At 39.7% G+C, this 21,643-nt stretch overlaps 1 protein-coding gene across 2 annotated transcripts in view; it reads right to left on the minus strand.

The window, feature by feature from the left end:
* Positions 1 to 312: 312 nt before the first annotated feature.
* Acsl6 (acyl-CoA synthetase long chain family member 6) overlaps positions 313 to 21,643 on the minus strand; it is a 38,009-nt gene continuing 16,678 nt past the window's right edge. For both annotated transcript variants that reach the window (XM_076855757.2, XM_076855758.2), the window contains exons 11-20: positions 20,771 to 20,905; positions 20,275 to 20,409; positions 19,062 to 19,157; positions 17,934 to 18,006; positions 15,005 to 15,093; positions 14,177 to 14,293; positions 11,299 to 11,442; positions 10,287 to 10,388; positions 9,313 to 9,384; positions 313 to 974 (exon numbers count right to left, since the gene is read on the minus strand). In XM_076855757.2, the coding sequence (XP_076711872.1) occupies positions 837 to 974; positions 9,313 to 9,384; positions 10,287 to 10,388; positions 11,299 to 11,442; positions 14,177 to 14,293; positions 15,005 to 15,093; positions 17,934 to 18,006; positions 19,062 to 19,157; positions 20,275 to 20,409; positions 20,771 to 20,905 (1,101 nt within the window). In that variant the 3' untranslated portion in view covers positions 313 to 836. The remainder of the gene's footprint in view (positions 975 to 9,312; positions 9,385 to 10,286; positions 10,389 to 11,298; positions 11,443 to 14,176; positions 14,294 to 15,004; positions 15,094 to 17,933; positions 18,007 to 19,061; positions 19,158 to 20,274; positions 20,410 to 20,770; positions 20,906 to 21,643) is intronic.

Here is a 21,643-nt window from a genome sequence, read left to right on the forward strand (position 1 = left end):
CTGCTCCTCACTCTGAAAAAGAAACTCCATGTTTCTTTTTAAGTCTTCCCCAAGGGTCTGTTCATCATAGAGTCAACAGATTTTAGAATTCATTATGGTAAGAAATCCACAAATATGTGCAAACTATATTTGAATAGTTTTACATTACATTTTTTATAGGTAGTTCTTCAATATCTTAATGACATTAATAAATGAGAAAACATTGAAAGATCTTTGTAAGTTGTTCTATGATTATCATATAATAGAATATCTGAATTTGAATTTTTCATGAATAAAAGTAAAAATCAGAGATAAAACTTCCACCTCAATAAGGATTGTCATGTTTAACAAATCTGAAATCATGAATAATGAGTTATCATGTTTTAGTGTGATTCTATACATATCATTTTAATTTTTAAGTCTGACTTGATTGTAGTTTTGATAATCAGTTGTTGAATGAGGTAGACATTGCCTAGATATTTGCTGTATCTGGTTATTATTCCACAAATAATTAAGTACAATATCAGTTATGCTTTTCCTTTATGTTTAATAGTTCTGTGAACATTGAGAATATATTACTTTTAGTGGTACACAGTTCTTGAGAAAATGTCTTAATTTTTACATTGCCATTTGCAATATTTTTAGCAGCTTGCTACAATATAATTTTAATAAAAATAAAGTGTACTCAGTGATGATAGAGAAAATATTGTTAAAGACCTCTTGGGACAGGAAAAGGCTCAGTCATAAAATCAGGTGCTTATTCTTTCCCAGCTGTGTCATTTTTACTCGTTAACTTTCAAGAATTACTATAATATTGCTGCACAGTCCATTATACTGAGAAGAACTTTCCTTGAACTTCACATGGAGGTTGAGTAAAGCTCTTCTATTTGTTTTTTGAAGTACTCTCTCAGCTCAGGTCTCTTAGCCTTTAGTGTTGGTGTCAGCAAGCCATTTTGAACTGAGAACATGTCAGAATGGATGTAAATGGCTTTAACCTAAAAATCAAATGCAGAATACATCTTTAACAGGAACAAAACACAGCATTAAGAGCATACATGGTGAAAGTAAACAGGTATATAGGAACAGACAGATGTGTTGATAAACACTATGCTCAGTCAAAAAATTTCAGCCCATTTGATGTATCTGAAAGCCATTTCCCCCCTTCCTTCTTATTTTGCCAGTCAACAGAAGTGAATTGGTTGCTTACTCTGTGCCAGGTACTGAGGATACAAAGAGGTATTATGAACATACCCACCCACAGGGAGCACACATTTGCATACAGCAGAGCAGACAGAGAGATGCTGGGCAATTATTAGCATGGTATGCATGGGATGAAGGACATTCAGAGTTCAGTAAATGGAAGGGGAGAGGGAGGAGCATCAGGGAAGACTTCCCATTTCAGTGAGGATTAAAAAAATGAGTAATAGTCAACCAGCAAAGGGGAAGAGGTGGGTAGAGAAGGGCATAATAGGTAGAGGCAGCCTCAAGAAAAAAGCTGGGGGCGGGGGTTGCGGGACAGTTAGAAATGGCAGAGCATAAGAAGGGAAATCCAAGGGGTTTCTTGTTCTTGTATAAAATAGGTAAAGTGGGGGATGAAGTTGAAGTGGTAGATGGGCCACTTTATGCAGGAGCCCAACCTTACTCTATAGAGTGGTACTGAAGTGGTACATGGAGGTTGAGTAAAGCTCTTCTATTTGTTTTTTGAAGTAACTCGCTCAGCTCAAGTCTTTCACAAAGAGCAATGGCAGGGCTGAACACACACCTTAGTACCATCTCTCCAAGAGAAATGGGAAGGTGGTTTGTGAAAAAGTGCAGACTGGAAGCAGGGCAACTCTTCAGAAGGACTAGGCAACTCATGGGAGAGGAGTGAAAGGCCTACAGAGATGAGTAAGCAATTCTAACCACTCAGAGATAAACTGGCAAGAAGAGTCGAGAGGAAGGCAACCTCTGGGATTCCCAGGTTTCTGTTTTCGATGGCTGCCTAAAGTCAAAGATGCTATTTACAGGAGGAATATAAAGTCTGGGGGGATATGATAAGGTCAAGTGAAAAACAAGCTTCACCATGGAATTTTATGTCACCAGAGGGGAGGCATGGAGAGATCACAGTGTCCACATTACCTACTCTGATGAGGCAGAACCCAAGCCTCCTCATTCAGTATCCTTGTGAAGCAGAATGAGGACTGGACAGGATGGAAGGACTGATCTGGGAGAGCATGGTTAGGCTCCTCTCATGTGCAGCTCAAGCAGGAAAGCTCATGGTCAGTTCTTTGAAAGTCTAATGTTCTGGGCTTGGGTAGGGTGAACCCTGAAGTGACACCATCACTAAGTAGTTACGTCCTGACAACTGGACCCAAATTCAGTAATTTTGTTGATATGATACACTCATATCATTAAATAGTGGTGATATTTAATCAAGGCTGCAAACTGCTATACTGCAGACTTCAAAGAATTAAATAAAAATATATGCTCTAAATGCACACTTACATTCATTCATCATTTTGTGTAAGTGATAATTATTGAGCGACTACTATGTGTCAGGTACCATGTTAGGCTTTGGGAATACAAAGAAGACTAAGTAACAATCCCTGCCCACATGTAGTTTATAATCTAATGAGAGATACTGCAGTATGATACAACTACTATGGGCACAGCACAGAGAGGGATACTGATGGCAAGCAGATGGTTGCTTCCACGTACCCATTCCCCACTCCTTCTACAATAATAGAACCATGATTTGGTTTGGGACCAAAACAAGCTATGTCAATCATTACAGTCCTGTTCCCTGATTTGTTAGCTACACTTTCATCTAAGGGAGAGCCATGAGATCTGTTTTTGGCTATTGAAAAAGGAAAAGTTTTGCTTTGCTATTAAAGTGACTATCTACAGGGCTGGGGATGTGGCTCAAGCGGTAGCATGCTCGCCTGACATGCGTGCGGCCTGGGTTCGATCCTCAGCACCACATACAAATAAAGATAGTGTGTCCGCCAAAAACTAAAAGATAAATATTAAAAATTCTAAAAAAAAATAAAATGGCTATCTACACCAATTTTCCTTCTTTTCTTGAAGGTGGACAATGTCCAAACCTACAGCTTCCACTTTGTGACTATGAGGTAATAAACCAATGTGGAGATAAACCAGAATGGAGAGTGTGTTAGAGTTGATTACATTTCTAATTTTTTTTTGTACTGGAGATGAATCCAGGGTTACTCTTATCACTGAGCTAAATCCCCAGCCCTTTTATTTTTAATTTTGAGACAAGGTCTCACCGGTTGCCCAGGTAGACCTTGAACTTGAAATCCTTCTGCTTCAGTATCCTGAGTTGCTGGGACCACAGGAGTCCACCATGCCTGAAGTGACTGCATTTCTGATATATCACCTAAGCCATGTATGGGTGGGATTCACTGAAAAGGGATGCCTGAGTTAAACTCTGAAGGATAAGTAGGCTTTAGACAGATGAAGATAGCAAGGGGAGAGGGTGCCTGCTATATGGTCCGTGGTTAGCAAGGTACTCAGAGAGGCAATATGGGCCAACACATATCTGGAACACTCCCAGTGTAGGCTGAGGCATAGAAATAGGGTTTGTGAGGTTAACTGGTCAAACCATAAAGGAGCAATACAACTAGCTAGGGAGTTTGGACATGACTCTTTAAACAATTTTAAGTATTAAGAAACAGGATCAGAAGGGCTCTTTCGAAAGATTACTCTATTAAGAAAGAAGTAGGGGAAGAGTGGAAGACGGAAGACCAGCCAACAGGCAAGACAGATTGTGGTTTGGGCTGTGAAGTTGGTGGTGGGGGTAGAAGTCAGCTTTGGAGTAGAAAGGCAGCATTTGCAATTGGTTTATTGGTTTGGGTAAGTAGTAAAGAAAGAGAGGTCAGAATGACTCTAGATCTCTGCTTGAGAAAATACAATGTTAAAAACCGGAGGAGGAACAGAGAGAGGTGGGTAGATCAAGTGTTCATATTAAGACTTACATGCTTCTGAGATAAAATGGACTTTGAACATTTGAACATGTTTTAGAGATGCAGCCTGGGCTTGAGAGAGTAAAGGAGTGACTTATGGAGCAGAGAGGAATCAAAGTGTGTAGAAGCCATGGGAAGAAGAGTGAGAGGTCACTGTGTCCAAAGCCACTGTCCTATGAGAACAGTTCAAAAAGCCCAAAGACACAATTCAGAAAAGAGCTTATTTAAAAAAAAAATCAATGTATGCAAGGAATTTCAATCACTGTTTTCAAACTCTTTGATGCTAATAGTCTGCTACCCCGGCAGGTGGGTATTTAAAGATAACAAAGCATTTTTTGCTCAGAAAACTCTTCAATACATTCATTAATTTAATTTTAATTTTTGGTACTAGGGATTGAATCTTGGGTTGCTCGGCTTCGAAGCAACATTCCTAGCCCTTTTTAAAAAACTTTTTTTTATTGTTGAATCATAATTGCACATAGTAGTGGGATTCATTATGCAATAGTCATATGCACTTGACAAAATTTGATCAATCTCATTCCTAATACCTTTCCTTCCCCTCCTCCCTCCACCTGTTTGCTTTACTCTACTAATCTCCCATCTATTATTATTATTATAAATTATTATTATTTTTGAAGGGGTCTTGCTAAGTTGTCCAGGCTTGCCTTGAACTTATGATGATCCATAAAAAATTCTAACAGATTCTGCCATTTTTACCCCTATATGTACCTAAAGAATGTGAAATTTTTCAGATGAGTACAGCATTAATAAATCAGATTCATCTTTATCTCTTAAGATATTTGTTCAAACGAAGGATACATGTTTGTCTTAGAGTAGCATACTTCAGTAAAACAGCATTTGGAGCCTTTTAAGTCATTGAACAAACATTATGCTAAAAATTCAGCTAGCATGACAGGCAGCCAACTAACTTCACCTCACTTGTGGAAAGGATTCCTGCTTGGATTTCCAACGTTAATAGCTGGAAATCTGAGGCTATTGGCTAAAGTTTGGTATAGTGAAGAATTTCGAAATTAATTAAAGTTCTTATAAAGAACATTTTGTTTGCAAACTCTCCCTGTGCTTTTTACTCAAAGAAGCAAGCATTTGTTCAGGAATAGGGATGTTATTTTTTGAACCCTGGTTGTTATCAGGCATAAATCATCCTAGGACATGTGCAATTCTTTGGAAATAGGTCCCAAGAGGGAAGTTTGGTATACTGAGAAGGATGGAGTCTACAGAGGTCATCCTGGGGGGGTGTGATGTGGGTATAGAGAGGTAGCAGGTATGGACATGGGGAAGGGTGGTGGGAGGAGGTGGGGGAGAGGCAGAGACAGTGGAGGTAGCATGGAGGAGGGAAGAGGCAAGGTACTTAAGTGGTTAGGGAGAAGCAGGGTACCAACAATGGCAGTACTGCTCAACTTCGGTACAAGATGTCATTTAACTTCTACTTTGAAAAGTCTGGAAATCACCATTTGGTGACAAAATTAATTAGCTTGCAGAAAACATTAACATAATCTAAAGTAATTTAGAGGCTTTCAAGTAACTTTTAATTCCATATTAATTTATGTGATGTAGTATAATAGCTCATATTTACTGTCAATAAGAAAAACGAACAGTCCAAAAGTCCTCTTTTGATAGAAACAATATCACATAAAGACCTTAGTAGATGTAAAGCATCTCCTCTCCTTCTTTTGCTCATCAATTAATAACATAATTTTTAAAAGGAGACACACAAGTCAAGATATAATTTCTACAGTGTCCACGCAGCCTGGATTTCAGCTCATCTGCATTCCCAACAGCATATGGAAAGCACTGTGTCATTGGGACAAGGATCTATGCTCATTACTGGGATTTAGGGTAAACACCTCTGAAAATATGGCAGTGACAATCTATAAAATATACAGTACAGGGAAGATGAATTTTGTAGGGAGAGCTACATAATGCTATTTAGATCTTAGGACTTTTCTTACTTAAGCAGATTTTATAGGTATTTTTATTGAAGAATGGAAACAGGTACATTTTGAAAATCTGCCACAAATTTTTGCTCTCTGCAACAAATCTTGGTACAGGGATTGAGTGGGATATCTGCAATTCAACCTGTCTGCCTGCAAAATAGCTCTGCCTGAGAACAGACTATATCATCAAATACAACCTTGCAAAGGCCAAGCAAACAAGCAGCCTAAACTCAGCTCCCATTTCAGTCCTTCAGTGAGTAGATTAGAACAACCCTGCTGTCAGGATGCCAGTCCTTGCTTGAGTCTGACCTACACTTGAGTCCATTTCAATTCTTCTATAAAAATACCTATAAAATCTGCTTAAGTAAGAAAAAGTCTGGTCAGTAAGTGGGGGAAAAATGAGTTGAACCAGTCATTTAACTGACCTTAGCTGTGGGCCTCAACAATAGTTTTTTATTTTTTCAGAAGTAAAACAATTTTCTATAATAAGAACCAAACTGCCCAATTGTGAACCTGTAAAAAAAGCATGAGAATCCTTCTTCTCCAATAAAGCTAAACATGCTATGAAAGAGGCTTCCCAATTTTTATGTCAACTCATAAAAGCATGAGCTTTTCACAATTTTGAAGGAATATAATATTTTAATTTTTTCAAAGGTATCACTCAATGAAAACTTTAATGCAACATGGCTAGTAGATAATAAACAGAGTGAATAATTTAGGAGAGAAGCAATAAAGAAAAAAGATAAAACATTTAAATGAATTAGGAAAATGATCATTTCTGAGTTAAAGGCAAATTGACTAGGTAAGTAATCAATTCAGTGGGAGGAAATATAGTAAAATATTCCCAGTGAGGGCTTCACTAGTTAGAATTCAAGAAATCTATTACTCACCGATAGTTCATATTGCCTATGCAAATTCATAAGGCACATAAATATCAAGAAAATTATTAATCATGATGTTAAATATGCTCAAATATTTCCCAGTCACCTACATATTTTTTTTAAAGAGAGAGAGAGAGAATTTTTTATTTGTTTTTTTTTAGTTTTCGGCAGACACAACATCTTTGTATGTGGTGTTGAGAATCGAACCCGGGTCGCATGCATGCCAGTCGAGCACACTACCGCTTGAGCCACATGCCCAGCCCCTCACCTACATATTTTAATTATTGATATAATAATTATAAATTGATACAATTATTATAAATGTCTTCTATCTACTCATTAAAATATATCTTCTAAAGCTCTCTATAAATTAATAATGATTGGCCTAATTTGAGGAATTGCATGGTTTTGGAAGTGATTCTTACAGTATATCAAAAAAAAATTTTTTTTTGTAGTTTAAAGTTGAATGGGAATTAACCTCTCCCAGAAAATCTGAACTTCTAAAAGCTTTTAATAAATTATTAAAACTCTGGACTTGGCTGTTTGCATGTGTATGTTTAGAGTTAAGCCTTCACTGACCATTCATTTTTGAGGAGGGAAAAGTCCTAGGACAAGCTGACAATGGATTATGGATTAACTGAAAAAATTTGGGCTGAGCTTTGGCTCTCCACCGGGAGCATACCCTCCTCAGGCCTGAGGCCTGGTGCTTGCTCTCCTACAGTCAGCTGAGAGTGTGGTGGGAAGGAGGCTGAGGAACAAGGAGAAGGGGAACAGAGAAAACCTGGAGGTGACAACCTTGGCAATATAACTAAAGACCCTCAGGGATGCCACATGGCAGCTCTGTATTTGAGGTTACCATGGTGAAGACAGATGAAACTGTATTAGGCATGTGGAAAGCCAAGAACATGTCCTCTCAGTAAAGGACCTAACCAAGCAATTATTAACACTGGAAACTTAATCAAAGGTCCCTTTTAAGCACAATCTTAAGAGATTATTGATTGATTTTCTGTGAAAAGGAATCTGGATGGCCTGGGAGGGTTCTTATGTAGTGGGGAAGTCATGCATCTTAATGCCAGCAGAGGGCGTGCAGGCCTTATTAATGTGGAAGGATGACTACAAGAGAGTTTCTAGAGGGGTTACAGCTTGCCCTTCAAATTATGACAGAAGCCCAGACCAACCGGGTCTGAGACCACTCACTCCTTTGTGGCCCATGGACTACATGGTCACATGTGATCCAGTAACACAACTCCCCATCAAGGTAGGGCAATGAAATTAGTTCTATAAAATTTGTAAATTTAAATTATGATTATGCACCCCAAATTGACCTTCCATTTAGAAAAATAAACGTAACTTGCCTGAATGCCTCAAGATTTGTCCAGGATTTAATTGTCCTAAAAACATACTGACAGATGTTTAATTTATCCATTTAGAGAGAAATAGCAATATTCTTAGATCCTGAAAATATGTTTAGATTCCCTCAGTTTGAAATTAAGACACTAAAATCTTGATTGGTGGAAATGCTTTTTTAAAAATGTTTTTTTTAGTTGTAGATGGACACAATACCTTTATTTTATTTATTTCTTTTTATGTGGTGCTGAGGATCAAACCTAGTGCCTCACATGTGCTAGGCAAGCACTCTACCACAGAGCTATAATCCCAGCCTGGTGAAAATGTCTTTTAACTGCAAATCAATACATTACAAGAATTTTATATTTAAAACTCATTTAAAAAATGTTTCTAGGTTATCATCAAATAAACAGACAAAAATTTAGAATTTTCATAAACCTTGCAGACCCCCCACAATATGAGGAAACAAAAATCCTTACAGGATGTTCATTTTTGTGAAAAATAATTATTTTAAATACAAAGAACAATTTTAAATCAAGATGTTATGATTTTAGAGAATTTTTCTCCTTGAATTTTTGACAAAGGAGGTTATATAAATGGTACATGTAAGTACTTACATGTACCATGTACATGTATCATGTACATGCTTATGAGCTCAGTTATAGTAAGAACATTGCAAAGAGTAAATGTCTTATAGAATTGCCTGTCCTCTCTTTAAACATTCTTCCTCTTTGTAGAAAGCACACTTAGATGACAGATATCAATGGCCTGAGGGAAGACCCAAATCTATCCAATGTCTTAGCAAGTAAGCGTACCCACTGTAGCCAAGAAGACAGTCCCCATAAAATTAAAAATAATATAGGACTCTGGTCTTTAGTATTATAGGCATCTTGGGAAACAGACCAGGTACACATGATCTACTAGTGACAGTGGAGGTAATATTTCAGCCTTATGAACGCATGAGATTATGAGAACAAGCACCATCTCACTTGTCCAGTGACCTATTTTAATTCAGGAAGCAGCTATTGTAGTCAACCCAAACAGGCCTTCAGGGGTCCATTGGTACACAGCCTGCTGGCTTCCACACCATAAAGGGTAAGGAAATCTAGGTCAGAGTTGCCACTGGGTTAATTTAATTTTCATCACTAACTAAAGGGCTATAAAGAGTGTAGGGAGGGTAATAGTTACCTGTTCAAAAGAATGGAGGCCACTTTCTTTTCCTAACCTTACCATATCTTCCAAAATGGCTTTCTTCAGCTCCTGAATTAAAATCACAGAAATAAAATTATAAGAACATATTTTGAAATGGGCATAGAGGAAACAACATATTTTGAGTAAAGAGCAACTGGTGATGGTGCAGACATCTGATCCCTTGCACCTGCCCATCTAGGTGTTGTTCCCTGGCAGTGTCTCAATCACTACCTTGCATCAGACAAAAAAGGGCTGCAAATGGCCAGAGGAGTGGCCATAAACAGGCTCAGTGACTGATCAAAAAAAAAAAAAAGGAATTTTTTTTTTTTTTAATTTTAAAGCAGCCTGTTGGTCAGCCTGGTGACTCCTGCTGCCCCCAGATGAGCCCAGGGCCTGGGGTGGGGTGGGGGTATATGGCTGCTGCTCAGAAATAGACCAAGAGATTTGAAAGGCTAATGCTAAGGTCAGAGAGCAGCAGTCCTCCTCCAACATGTGCTATGAGAAGGTTTCAGGAAGGTGGGAATGGCCAATGCTCTAGCAGAAAGAACTGTGTTCCTGTTTCAATTCCATGACTATCTCTATAAACCCAGAACATATAAAAATCACATTTGAAGAGTGCATGGTCAGTGAGTCAGAAAGCCTGGGCTTGCATCAGACTCTGCTGTTTGTCAGCTGCGTGGCCTTGGGAGAGTCACTTCCTCCCTGGCCTGTCCTCTGGGCTGTAACACAACAGGGCTGGATAAGCGATGTCTCTTGATTCTAAAATCCAATAGCTGGTCAAATTTCCAACAAGAAACATGAACTTCTTCAATAGTAACTAAAAAACAAACCTCTGGTTTAGGATTTCCACTGTATATAAAGTAATATTAGAAATTCCGTCTGTGTTCAAATTTTGAGTTTTTCTGTCCTTTTCTTATGTGGCATCATAAAACACTCAACAGCCTTTGAGGAAACAGCCCTAAGATACTGACCTTATTTATGCAGAGATCGGTATATAGTCCTTCAATTCCTCTCTTCAGAGCCCAGCAGGGCATGACTTCAGGGTCAGGCACTACAATGCCCACCAAAAAGGCCTACAATGCCCACACCAAAGGAAAACATAATCATGACCAAAGCTTTTAAAGTGGTTATTTGTGATCCAGCATTAAAAATAATCTCTTGGTATCCTCGACTCCACCCTTTTCTAAAAATAAGCATATGCTTATGAAACATTCTCTCATGTTATAAAACATTTTCTCTAATATATCACAAATTCTTGACTGTTCATTTCCTGATATATCCCCCTACATTTGATATGATGGATATTTAAGAACATCAAGAATCAGTAAAATTAGACTGATATCCCAACTTTGATTCTCATGCCAATCTTAAACCTGCATATTTTTTTGATGTTAATCAAAGAATTCTATGAAACAAATTCTATGATCCAAAACACGTTTCCCACGGTTAAGACCATTTAGAAATTTTTAAATTAATGAAAATTCATTCATAAAAAACTTCATTTAAATTCAAATGGTATTTCTTCAAAAATAATTTAATATTTACTTATATTCATGCAATGACAACACAGAACACATTTGATAACTTTGATATCATAGAATGTTAATGATCTAAATAATAACAATGGTAAAATAAGTATAACCCCTGTAAATAATTTAATCTTAATAAATATATTATCATCAGTACCATTATTTGTAATACTATACCCATTTATCTATAAAATTTTGTTTTTGCATCTCATCTCAAAAATCTCTCTTGGAAGTAAGTGGAACATAAGTTAAAAGTAGTGGGCATGTTTATGATTGCTACTGCAAAAAATTTATTTGACCTAACTGCAGTTAACCAAACTACAAGTAATCAAGATTTCTTCTTTAGAAAGGACTTGTTTAGGTGGATCCTGGTGTCTGACTGGAAACTAAAATTTAATTTAGATTTTTCAGCAGTCCCATACTTGCAAAAGGGATGGAGCATGGGTAGCCTTACCTTTAAGCTGTCCCCATGGACATAGATTTGTGCCACAGGTTCACTACGGATATAGATATTCTCGATCTTCTCAGGTGCAACGTATTCTCCCTGAGCAAGTTTAAATATGTGCTTTTTCCGGTCAATAATTTTAAGAGTTCCCTCCTGTGGAGTTGGACAAACAGCTTCCTAAGAAGATGATACCCTCAAGACAGAGTCCCTCAACTCTGCCCTTCCCTACCCCGCAGACCCCCTCCCCAAGTTGCTCCTTCCTGCTGTGACATTGGAGCTCTGTTGAGTCCTGAGTACTCACTTTCCTATCTTCTTCCTTGGATACTCCCACATCTGTCTAAGATCTCCACTTCTTTTATACAGACCTCCCAGAACCTCACTATTCTCAGAATGCTTCAAAAATTAGGCTGTTTTTCCAGCAGGATGTAACACATCCTACATGAAGCTCCTCAAAACTGTTCCAGCCACCGAGCCCCAAACCTGGACCTGGCCTTGATATTTGCCTCTCCTGGATCTTTAGCTGTCAGGCTCATCCATCCTCATTCATAAATCCCTTTCTTCTCTACTGCCTCCTCCCATCAAAACCACATCCTAACCAGACTTCTGCATATACTCTGTCCCCACTCGATCTGTTTGAGCTAACAAGAGCCAGAGTAACCTCTAGAAGACAAAAAATAAGCAGGCCCTGTTTTGCTCAAAACCCTGGTGGACATCAATTGCTTTTCCTAAACTGGTTTCTTTGGTTCTCATTGCACCCCATGAGCTGGGAGTTTCACAGGTGGGATGAGGATTAGACAGTTCAGGTAACTCTCCCAAAGCCATAGTTAGGAAGCAGGGGGATCAGGACTTGAATTCAGGTCTTTCTAAATTAGAAAACTATACCTCTTCCTTGATCTATCTAATGCTATAAAATAATGATTTCTGAAAGCAAATGTCTTATTTAAAAAATGTTTCAGAACTTGTATTTGTTTATTTCTTTGTGATGCTAAGGATTGAACCCAGTGCCTTACTCAAGCTAGTCGAGTGCTCTGCCACTAAGCTACAGCCTCACCCCAAAGCAAATGTCTTTATAGATAATTTCTACCTAAATTTCAAGAATGGCACATTCAAACCTTTCATATACTCTTCCAAAACACAGGAAAAGGGATGTATCAAAATACTCATCAACTCATAATAGAATAGTACATAAAAAGAAATTACAGGCTACTCTCAAAAACCATAATAGAGTTGTATATAAAAGGAAAATTGCAGACCAATCAAATGTATAAGTAGAAAGGCCAAACTCAATTTTTAGAAAAACAATATGAAGAAAATCATATCATGGTTAAGTGGAACTTATGCCAGGACGGCATGGTTGTCTTACATGAGAAATTTAGAAAGAATACATATTTATTTCAATTGTTATAGTAACAATTTTAATTAAAATTCAGCCATCATTTAAAAATAAAAACTTTGGAAACTGACTTCACAGGCCTCCTGCCTGCTGTTTTTGGCTGTGTTGGAGTGCATGGAGCTTCACATGAACGGATTCGCTTGCCTCTCACCATACCCTGTGGGGTTGGTGATTTCATTCAAGTTCAGGACATCAGCAGCATATCTAAGTTTTGTGGGACTCTGAATTTTTACAATTTTGAGAGGCTTCTAATATAAAATGAAGTGCAGGGCTTTGGAAGGTGTGGATGCAAGCGAGAGCCCCTGAAGGCTGATATTCCATAGCTGATGAGACAGTCTGCCCTCTGCAGGTGAACAGGACCCATTGGCCTCTCTTCCCCCATACCCGTGGGCCTTCAGTTGGAACTGCTTGCCTTATACCCTTCCTCATATCTCTACTCTAGCCTGGGCTTCTCACTCTTTCCTTTCCTCTAAGATCAAGGCTTATTCTGAGACTTGGGTCCAATAGGCACCTGTCCTCCCCTGCCTTTCCCCAGGTATATGTTCTCCTGCTCATGCCCATCACATTGGGCTGGATAATGCTGAAAAATATATGTGTCCTCGAACAGAGTCCCTGGCCCAGAGCATACACTGGGCATAAATTCCTGTCTGCCCCACGCATGAGGGTTTCTTAAGGGAAGCATATAGATCCAAGCAAGGGCAAACTGGCCTGCCAGTCCACAGGGTCCAGACAGGAATCTATATCATTCATATGCCTGAATGTCCAGTTCAAATCTTAGTAAAACTTCCCAGACACTGAAGAGCCTTCCTGACTGGGCTGCACCAGGCAAGGGATCTCCATGTTGGCAGCAGAGCCTTCTACTAGTCAAAGCATCCATCAAAGTATCTCCTATGTACCAGGTATTGTCCTAAGTGCTTTATAGATATTTTCATTTGTTCCTCAGCACAGCAACTAATGTTACTATTCCAGTTTAAACAATGAAAGAACAAGGCAAATTTGTCTTGGATAGAAGTTGTGGACCATGACCAAAGAATGCCATGAAGGCTTCCTCTCTTTTCTATAAGTGTGTCATTGTGGAGCCCAAGAGAGGGATGGGGTTTTGCTCAAGGTGACAAGAGCAACTGCTGGCAGAGTCAGAGGAACTGAGGCATCCTCCCTCTCGGCTCCAAGCACTTCTCAGATCTCCCAGACATCTCCCTTCTTCTACTCCACCATCAGATTCCACACCTTAGCAGATCACTTAACGGAAACCTAAGGATAGGGAGTTAAAGACTCCAGCTGTACCCTCCCACACAGGTCCCTCACTGCCTTCATCAGGAGGAAAAGAAAATGAAGCTCTGGGGGCAGGTAAAGAAGAACCTCTCAATCCCACAGGTGTTCCTGTAAGACTATCTATCAAGGAAGATGTGGAGAAGATATCTGCTTCAAGGTTCCAGATCACATAACCTCCCACCACCAGAACATTTGGAGTGCCATGATTTTAAACACACATACCGGCAGCCATTTCCCAATGTCTCCAGTGTGAAGCCAGCCGTCACTGTCCAGGGCCTCCTTTGTCCTGTCCTGATCTTTTAAGTAGCCTTTGAACACATTTGGTCCTCTCACACAGATCTGTGGGGTGAAACGCCATGGCTTCTCTCAGCCACAGTATGATGAATGCCAGCAATGAGAAGCCGTCACCAGGCATAGGGAGAATGAGGAATGCTACCCACCAGGAAAACCACTGTATAAACCACAGTGATGGGAACAGAGGACACCGAACACTTGTCAGCTCTCTCTGTCTTTTAAACTGTTCCTTGTCTTCTCTCAAGCAGGGTCCTCCCCATGTTCCCCCCTGTTCTGGTTACCCTTCTCCTTCTGCCATCTCTTCTGCAAGAGCCCCATTGGCCCTGACCATAGGCTGCTTTGTGACACTCAGTGGGGTGTCCTCACAGATATTGATGATTGGCTGATTCTACCAAAGATGCTTGTTTCATTACCAGGCAGTCAGCTCTCCCACCCCTCCCATGGAATGAGCAAGCACAGAGCTCATCCCACCCCATCTGGTCTATTTGTACATGGCCATGTTTCTTCTGGGAACAGATTACACAGAAGCAGGCCAGGCCACAGTTAGGAAAAAAAACAGGGGATTTTAAAACAAATTTTCAGAGTTCAAAATATTGATTTAGACCTACTCAGTCCCGGCAAAGGGGCCTGTTTGAAGTCAAATTAATCAATTACAATGACTGTATATACAAGGTGAAAGGAAAATAATTTCATTCCTACTATTTTTATTTGCTTGTTTTTACTCACAGACATGAATGGCTATATCCTTAAGTTTACCTCTCCCTCTCCTTTGCAGGTCCAATAGTTCAGCTCCTCCACATCAACAAGCTTGATATGATTGCAGGGCAGAGGTGCCCCCACATGCCCTAGAACACCAGAGTAAGATGGCACTTATCAGTGTTCAGATCTGATTCAGCACTGAAAATGCTCCACTTGGCTGTAAAACTCCTAAGTGGTCAAAGTGGGGAATTATGGATCGAAACCAAAGCAGCTTTAGAAAGGTATTTGTCACAGGCAAGCACTGATGATAAAACAAAGTTCGGGAGAAAGCAAAGGCCAACCTCCACCTGGAACTTCATTTTACATTTGATTCTTAAAAGAGAGAGACAGGCACATCTAGCACCAACCTGCACAGGAGCCTGGGAAGGGAGGGAGTCAGGAGCTTTTAAAATAGTGTCCACATTAAAACATTGTCCACATTGTCAGATCACGCATCTTGGTTTGGGGATTATACAATACAACTATCATTGTTTTTCCTCTAGCCACTAACATGTTTATTGGTGCATAGAAAGGACCTAGCAATTTTGTTAAAAAGTGGGTTCTGACTCAGTAGGTCTGGGTTGAGGCATGAGACCCTACAACTCTTAAAGGCACCATGGTGAGTGATGTTGCTGCTGCTGGTCTACACATGATGCTTTGAAAAAAAAAAAGGAAGAAACAACTGGAATGAGGTAACTCACCCTCTTAGAGTGGGGAGATACCAGATTTTCTTGGTCTTATATATACTCCAACCACCTAATTGTATCTGTTATTTTCTAGTCATTGTTTGTGGTTTTAAGTTGAAGGATTTTTACGGCAGGTGCTAGCCAAGGTCCTGAAAGAAAAGTAAACTAGTCTATGAAAAACAAGCAGTGACACTTTGGTTTCTCTTTTAAAAGAAAGGCCGCTGAGCCTTTTACAGTACTATACAAAGATATCAAACTCCCTCAGATCCAATAGCTTTATTGATTTTTAAGGTACAAAGGAATAAAAATCAAACATTTTGGCTAGGTGCGGTGGTATATGCCTGTAATCCCAACAGCTTTAGAGGCTGAGGCAGGAGGATAGTAAGTTCAAAGCCAGCCTTAGCAACTTAGTGAGGACTTAAGTAACTTAGCAAGATCCTTCCAGTGGTTAAGCGCCACTGGGTTCATTCCCTGTTACAAAAAAAAAAAAAAAAAAAATATATATATATATATATATATATATATATATATATATATATATGGAAAATGTAGAGGATGACATAAGAGTGAAGAAGGAAAGTGTCCAAAAGCAAGGGGATATGTGAGAGTGATTTGCCAATATGATGGCACCAATAAGAAAAAAAAATTAGTGAGCCAAGACCTCTAAAGATGATTCCTGAAGATTTGCTAGTGACAGAGTGATTAAGGAACAACCATAAAAAAATGAGCTTTGGGGTTGGGGTTGTGGCTCAGCAGTAGAGCGCTCACCTAGCATGTATGAGGTGCTGGGTTCAATCCTCGGCACCACTTAAAAATAAATAAAATAAAGGTATTGTGTCCAACTACAAGGAATAAAAATATTTTTTGTAAATGGGCTTTATCTGGCTAGAGTTTAAAGAGACAGAATTTAAAAATATATAAAACTTCCATACTTGGATTGGCTACATATGATTTTGTTTAGGATCCACCTATCATGTTTCTACAGACTATAGTCTGAAAATAATGTTATATTTATAAGCATATTTTTCTTGCATGTACATCATCCCCAATTTTCCAGTTTGGAGTTGAGCAAACGCAGGCACAAACAGTGGCCTAGGCTCACAGAGGAAGTTGTTATCCTGAAGATTTGTTGTTTTTCAGCTTCTTCCAGTATCTGGTCTAAATCTGGTGAAGGATAGATGGGCTACCTATCACAGACCTACTACCCACACACCTGAGGGACAAATCTCCTCAGAATGGGAGTGTGGAGGGGAACTGCTCCTTACCAAGGTACCACTGCCTTCTAGATATTAATATCACAGGAGACCATATTTCCCAAAAGGACTCAGAAAAGAAACAGTTCTCTCTCAGAAGAATAGAGGGGAGGCCAATAGAGCAGAGGAAGGAGGTTGAGAAAAAGGGAAGGCAGATGGGAAAATACTGGAGAACAAAATCTCTACCAAATTATGCTATGTCCATGTTTAATTATGTCACAAGGAATTCTACTTTTTTATATAATTATAATGCACCAATTAAAATATTAATAAGCTGAGGGCCTATGGCTGTGGCTCAGTGGTAGAACACTTGCATAGCATATGTGAGGCACTGGGTTCAATCCCTGGCACCACATAAAACTAAAAACAAATAATAAAGGTATTGTGTCCATCTACAACTAAAAAACATTTTAAAAAATAAAATATTAATAAGATATGTACAGTGGCACATGCCTATAATGTCAGTGAGCTTGGAGGCTAAGGCAGGAGGATCACACATTTGAGACCAGCTTCAGGAACTTAGCAAGAACCTCAGCAACTTTGTGAGACCCTGTCTCAAAAAATAAAAAGAACTGATAATGTCACTCAGTGATATAGTGCCTCTGGGTTCAATCCCTGTGTGTGTATGTGTATGTGTGTGTGTGTGTGTGTGTACGCATATATGTATACATGTGTATATGTGTGTGTGTGTATGTGTGTGTGTGTGTGTGTGTACACACACACACACAATAGAAGGGAGATCAGTAGAACAGAACAAGCAATAAGAAGAAGGGAGGAGCAGGAGAGAAGGAAAGGGAATTTACTGGGGAAAGTGATTGATAGATTTATGGTATGTATATTATAAAAAGTGAATTTTGTAATTACAAATACTTATAATGTACCAGAAAAAGATTATATTTTTTTCCCTAAATGACTCATGCAAACTCAATTTCCAGGAGGGAGTTTTAGATCCTGCTGTTTTCGTAACAGTGGCCTGCAAGCTGTTCCCACACCTCTAGCCCATCCTACCTGAAGTCCAGTCCCCGGGTGTGGTGAAGGTGCATCCAGCAGTACACTCAGTTTGGCCATAACCTTCATAAACCTTCAAGAAAAACTTGAAAATCACTGTGGGCACACCTTCCCAGAACTGACTGGCTGCCCTTTTTAGTCACCTAACATCCCACTGACCATTGGGCTGCTTCCTGGTAAGGAAGGTCAAGGGAAGGTGCTCTGGAGGCAGGTAATTCCAGGGAAAGCTGAATACAGACAACAATCATAGCCTCATTTGCTTAAAAATAGTGCTACTTTTTTTCACAGACACTTAGTAGTTAATGTTATGTAGACTGGGATAAAGATTTCTGGCCTGTTTCCAAATATTGACTCTATTTTTTATTTGGATAAATGGGTATTAGAGATACACATTTCAGAATTCACTCCATGTTTAATTTTGTCTTTGTAAGATCTTCACCTCCAGAGTCCTTCTTGTTTGTAAGAATACACCACATGGGAAAGCCTGCCTTTAGAACAGGTCCAATGCCATGTGGAATAGGAGGATAGTTTAAGAACTGTGCGGCTTCTAAAGCACAAGTATATAGTCATGCACAATTATGAAACAGACATATTTACTTGACTTGAAACCCATAAGCCACAACCATGTTACAATACCCTGCATATGTAATAAATTAATAAATACTAATCGAATGGACAAATGAAGAAGTAAATTTTTAGAGATAACAATACCACTGACTCAAATAACATAAAATTGTGTTTTCATCCCCACTCTTTTGCTCCTTTTCTAAGACACTGGGAAGATATTTTGTGAGCTGGAGAATGCAGAGATGTGGAACAGGTGGGGTACAGCTTCTCTGGCACATTGATGATTCATACATATTTTATCTGATCCCTTTGTCCTTTGCAAAAACCTTCCAAGGGCTCAGGGAAAGGAATTTTTCAGAGTGCATACATATGTGTTTCCAGAATAGGGCAAGGGTATCCTGGTTTTAAATGGCTCTGGGATTTTTTTTGCATCCTTGGAAAAGGGAGATCTATCCCACAAATCTTGTTCCTGGGATTTTTTTCTGTATAGTAGAGGGTAAAATAGATCTCATCCCTGATGCACATCCCTCTGCCCCCATGTAAGGACATGCAAGGCAATACCTGGCACCCGAGAGCTGCCCGGAGAAATCCCAGGACTGTTGGTGATGCAGGAGCTGCTCCAGTAACAATCATCCGAACACGTCCACCAAGACTGGCCTGTGGGAAGAGGGAAGAATCTGCCAACATTTGTGATACCTGAGATGGTGTCCTGCCCATGTGGACCTCATTCAGGTCCAATATTCAACTGGATGCTAGGATTTTGAACAAAGAGAAGACCATGAACTGATGAAGTCCCTTCCCCTTGCAAATGATACACCCAATCAATTACACAACTTAACCCATGATAAAACCAAACATTGTTTTTGGCAGGGGGCTGAGGATGGAACCCAGAGTCTTGTACATGGTAGGCAACAACTCTAATACTGTGCTAAACCCATAGGTCCTTGATCAACTCTTTTGTTTATTAAGATAAGTGGTACTAGTCTGTGTGGCATTCTGTGATACTGGTTCTCCTTTCCTTAAAATATAGAGCTACTCTCTCACTCTTCCATCATTCATAAGCAACCAAAACAATTACTTAGGGCAATTTCTTCCAACATCCATTTTAATGACATTATCTTTTTTTCATGTATAAATCAATACAATGCTTTATTTACTATGCACTACAGAAGACAAAAAACACTTAAAACACTTTGTTTCTGTAAGTTGAGCCAGAAGAGTTTAAATATTAATTTTCATAGCTAAAAATAGAATAGTAAGAAAAAAATGAGTAATTCTACTAATTTGCTAGAGATTCCTTGGGTAATACAGAGCTTGAAGGCTTCATACAAACATACAGAAATGTGCAATTCTGGATTGGACTGGTTTGGAGAGGATGAAGGGACACGAAACAGGAAAGGAAAAGAATATTCCTGAGCATCTAGCTAGAAGCTGGTGCTGCTGAAAAACCCATGGGGCCAGGGTGACACTGAAAGGCAAGAGAATCTTCAGACTCTAGAAGCATCTTGATGGAGCAGTATCAAGCAGTACTAGACTATCCAAGGCCAAGGTCACCCTGATGCCTGTGGAGGTCAAGAGAACTACTTAACCATGGGTCATTTAAAATTTTAATTGTAAGATAAAAGTTTATCTTTAATTGTAAGATAAAAGTTTAAATAAAAGTTTATTTCATGAGTTATTATTCTAGAAGATTATAGGTTACTGGGATGAACTTCTCTAGTTCTCTTGTAAGATCACCCACTGGACACAGATGTCATTCTTGCTCATTTCTTACCTGAATCTTATTAAAGAAGAGTTCATCCCAGATACTATTATTCCTGATGATTCCACTCCGGACTTCCGCCTGCTTGCGTCTGGCTGCAAACTCCAGCAGCCAACGCTTCAATGGAGTGTCTGCCTGGCTGAAGATCTGAGGAACACACATTGCAAACATCTGTCAGGGTCTGAAGGCCTTTCCTTAGACATGTCCCCAAGAAAGAAGGCCCAGGCTGGCCATCAGAAAAGCCACGCTCCATGATACCCCTGCAGAAGGTCACTGAATGTGTGACATCAAGCTGAAGGTTAACTCTGCCAAAGTCTGGGCATCTTGTGAAATGGAATTTCCTAAAATAATGCCTCCCAACCAAGATTTTAGAGAAGAGGAAGAAAATTAAAGAATGAAAAGCAAAAAAAAGAGTTGGGGAATACATGCAAAGAAGCAACTTCTTTCAGGACAGACTGTCTAGATAAGCAGATAAGCAGCACCTCAGCCTGGCTCCCCCAGGGCTTACCTTGTCATACATCCGGTTCAGCAGTCGTGGGACCACAGGGAAGATGGTGGGCCGTAGAGCCTTCATGTCATCTGAGAGAAGGCGGATGTCTCCCTGGAAGAAGCCAACGCGCCCTCCGTGGCAGTAGACAACAGACTGGAAGGAGAGGACAGGAGTCCATTAGGATGGGCAGGTCACTCCTGGCCGCAATCCAGAGCATCCCAAACTCCATAAAGGGCACCCACAACCCAAACCCAGCTCTGGCTGCTGCCACAAGACACAAAGAATGCTATCTGAATGACTTCCCCATCCCATATCTTCACACTAAGTCCCACTCAGATGCAGGGAGAAGGCACAGGAGGTGGAGTGGGATTCTGAGCTTTGGGGAGATGCCAAAATAGCCATTTTCATGGATGCCTACCCCCACACCCACTGCCCAATGCTGGAAACTAGGTCTTTTTGAGATATGTATAGCTTATTAATGGGTCTATTTCAGATCCTGGACTATGTGGATTTTCCCAGGGATATCTCTGCAATGATGGAAGGACTTGTTATCCCCACATGTACTAGAGCTACTGCTAAAGTTGGCTGTGGATGCTGTTTGGTGGGAGGGTAAATAAGAGGGAGTCTGACTATTTCTTAGTGGGACTAAGAGCACATCAGGGTCCTTATATGTGCTCCTGTCTTTAATGCTTATAGCATCCCTACAAGTGAAGTAATATTCCTAACCACCTCCTTTACAGGTTAAGAATGCATAGGTCACTTTACCCGGGGTTAAAAAACTACTTGACAGTAATTACTGGCATTCTAATTCAGGCCAAGAAAGCTGGAAAGCTTGACTTTTTATGCCAGATCTCTCCCAAGGCAAAATCGGAAAGGATTAAAAGATGTAGT

The sequence above is a fragment of the Callospermophilus lateralis genome, chromosome 5 (genome assembly GCF_048772815.1).
Source record: "Callospermophilus lateralis isolate mCalLat2 chromosome 5, mCalLat2.hap1, whole genome shotgun sequence".
NCBI classification, from domain to species: domain Eukaryota; kingdom Metazoa; phylum Chordata; class Mammalia; order Rodentia; family Sciuridae; genus Callospermophilus; species Callospermophilus lateralis.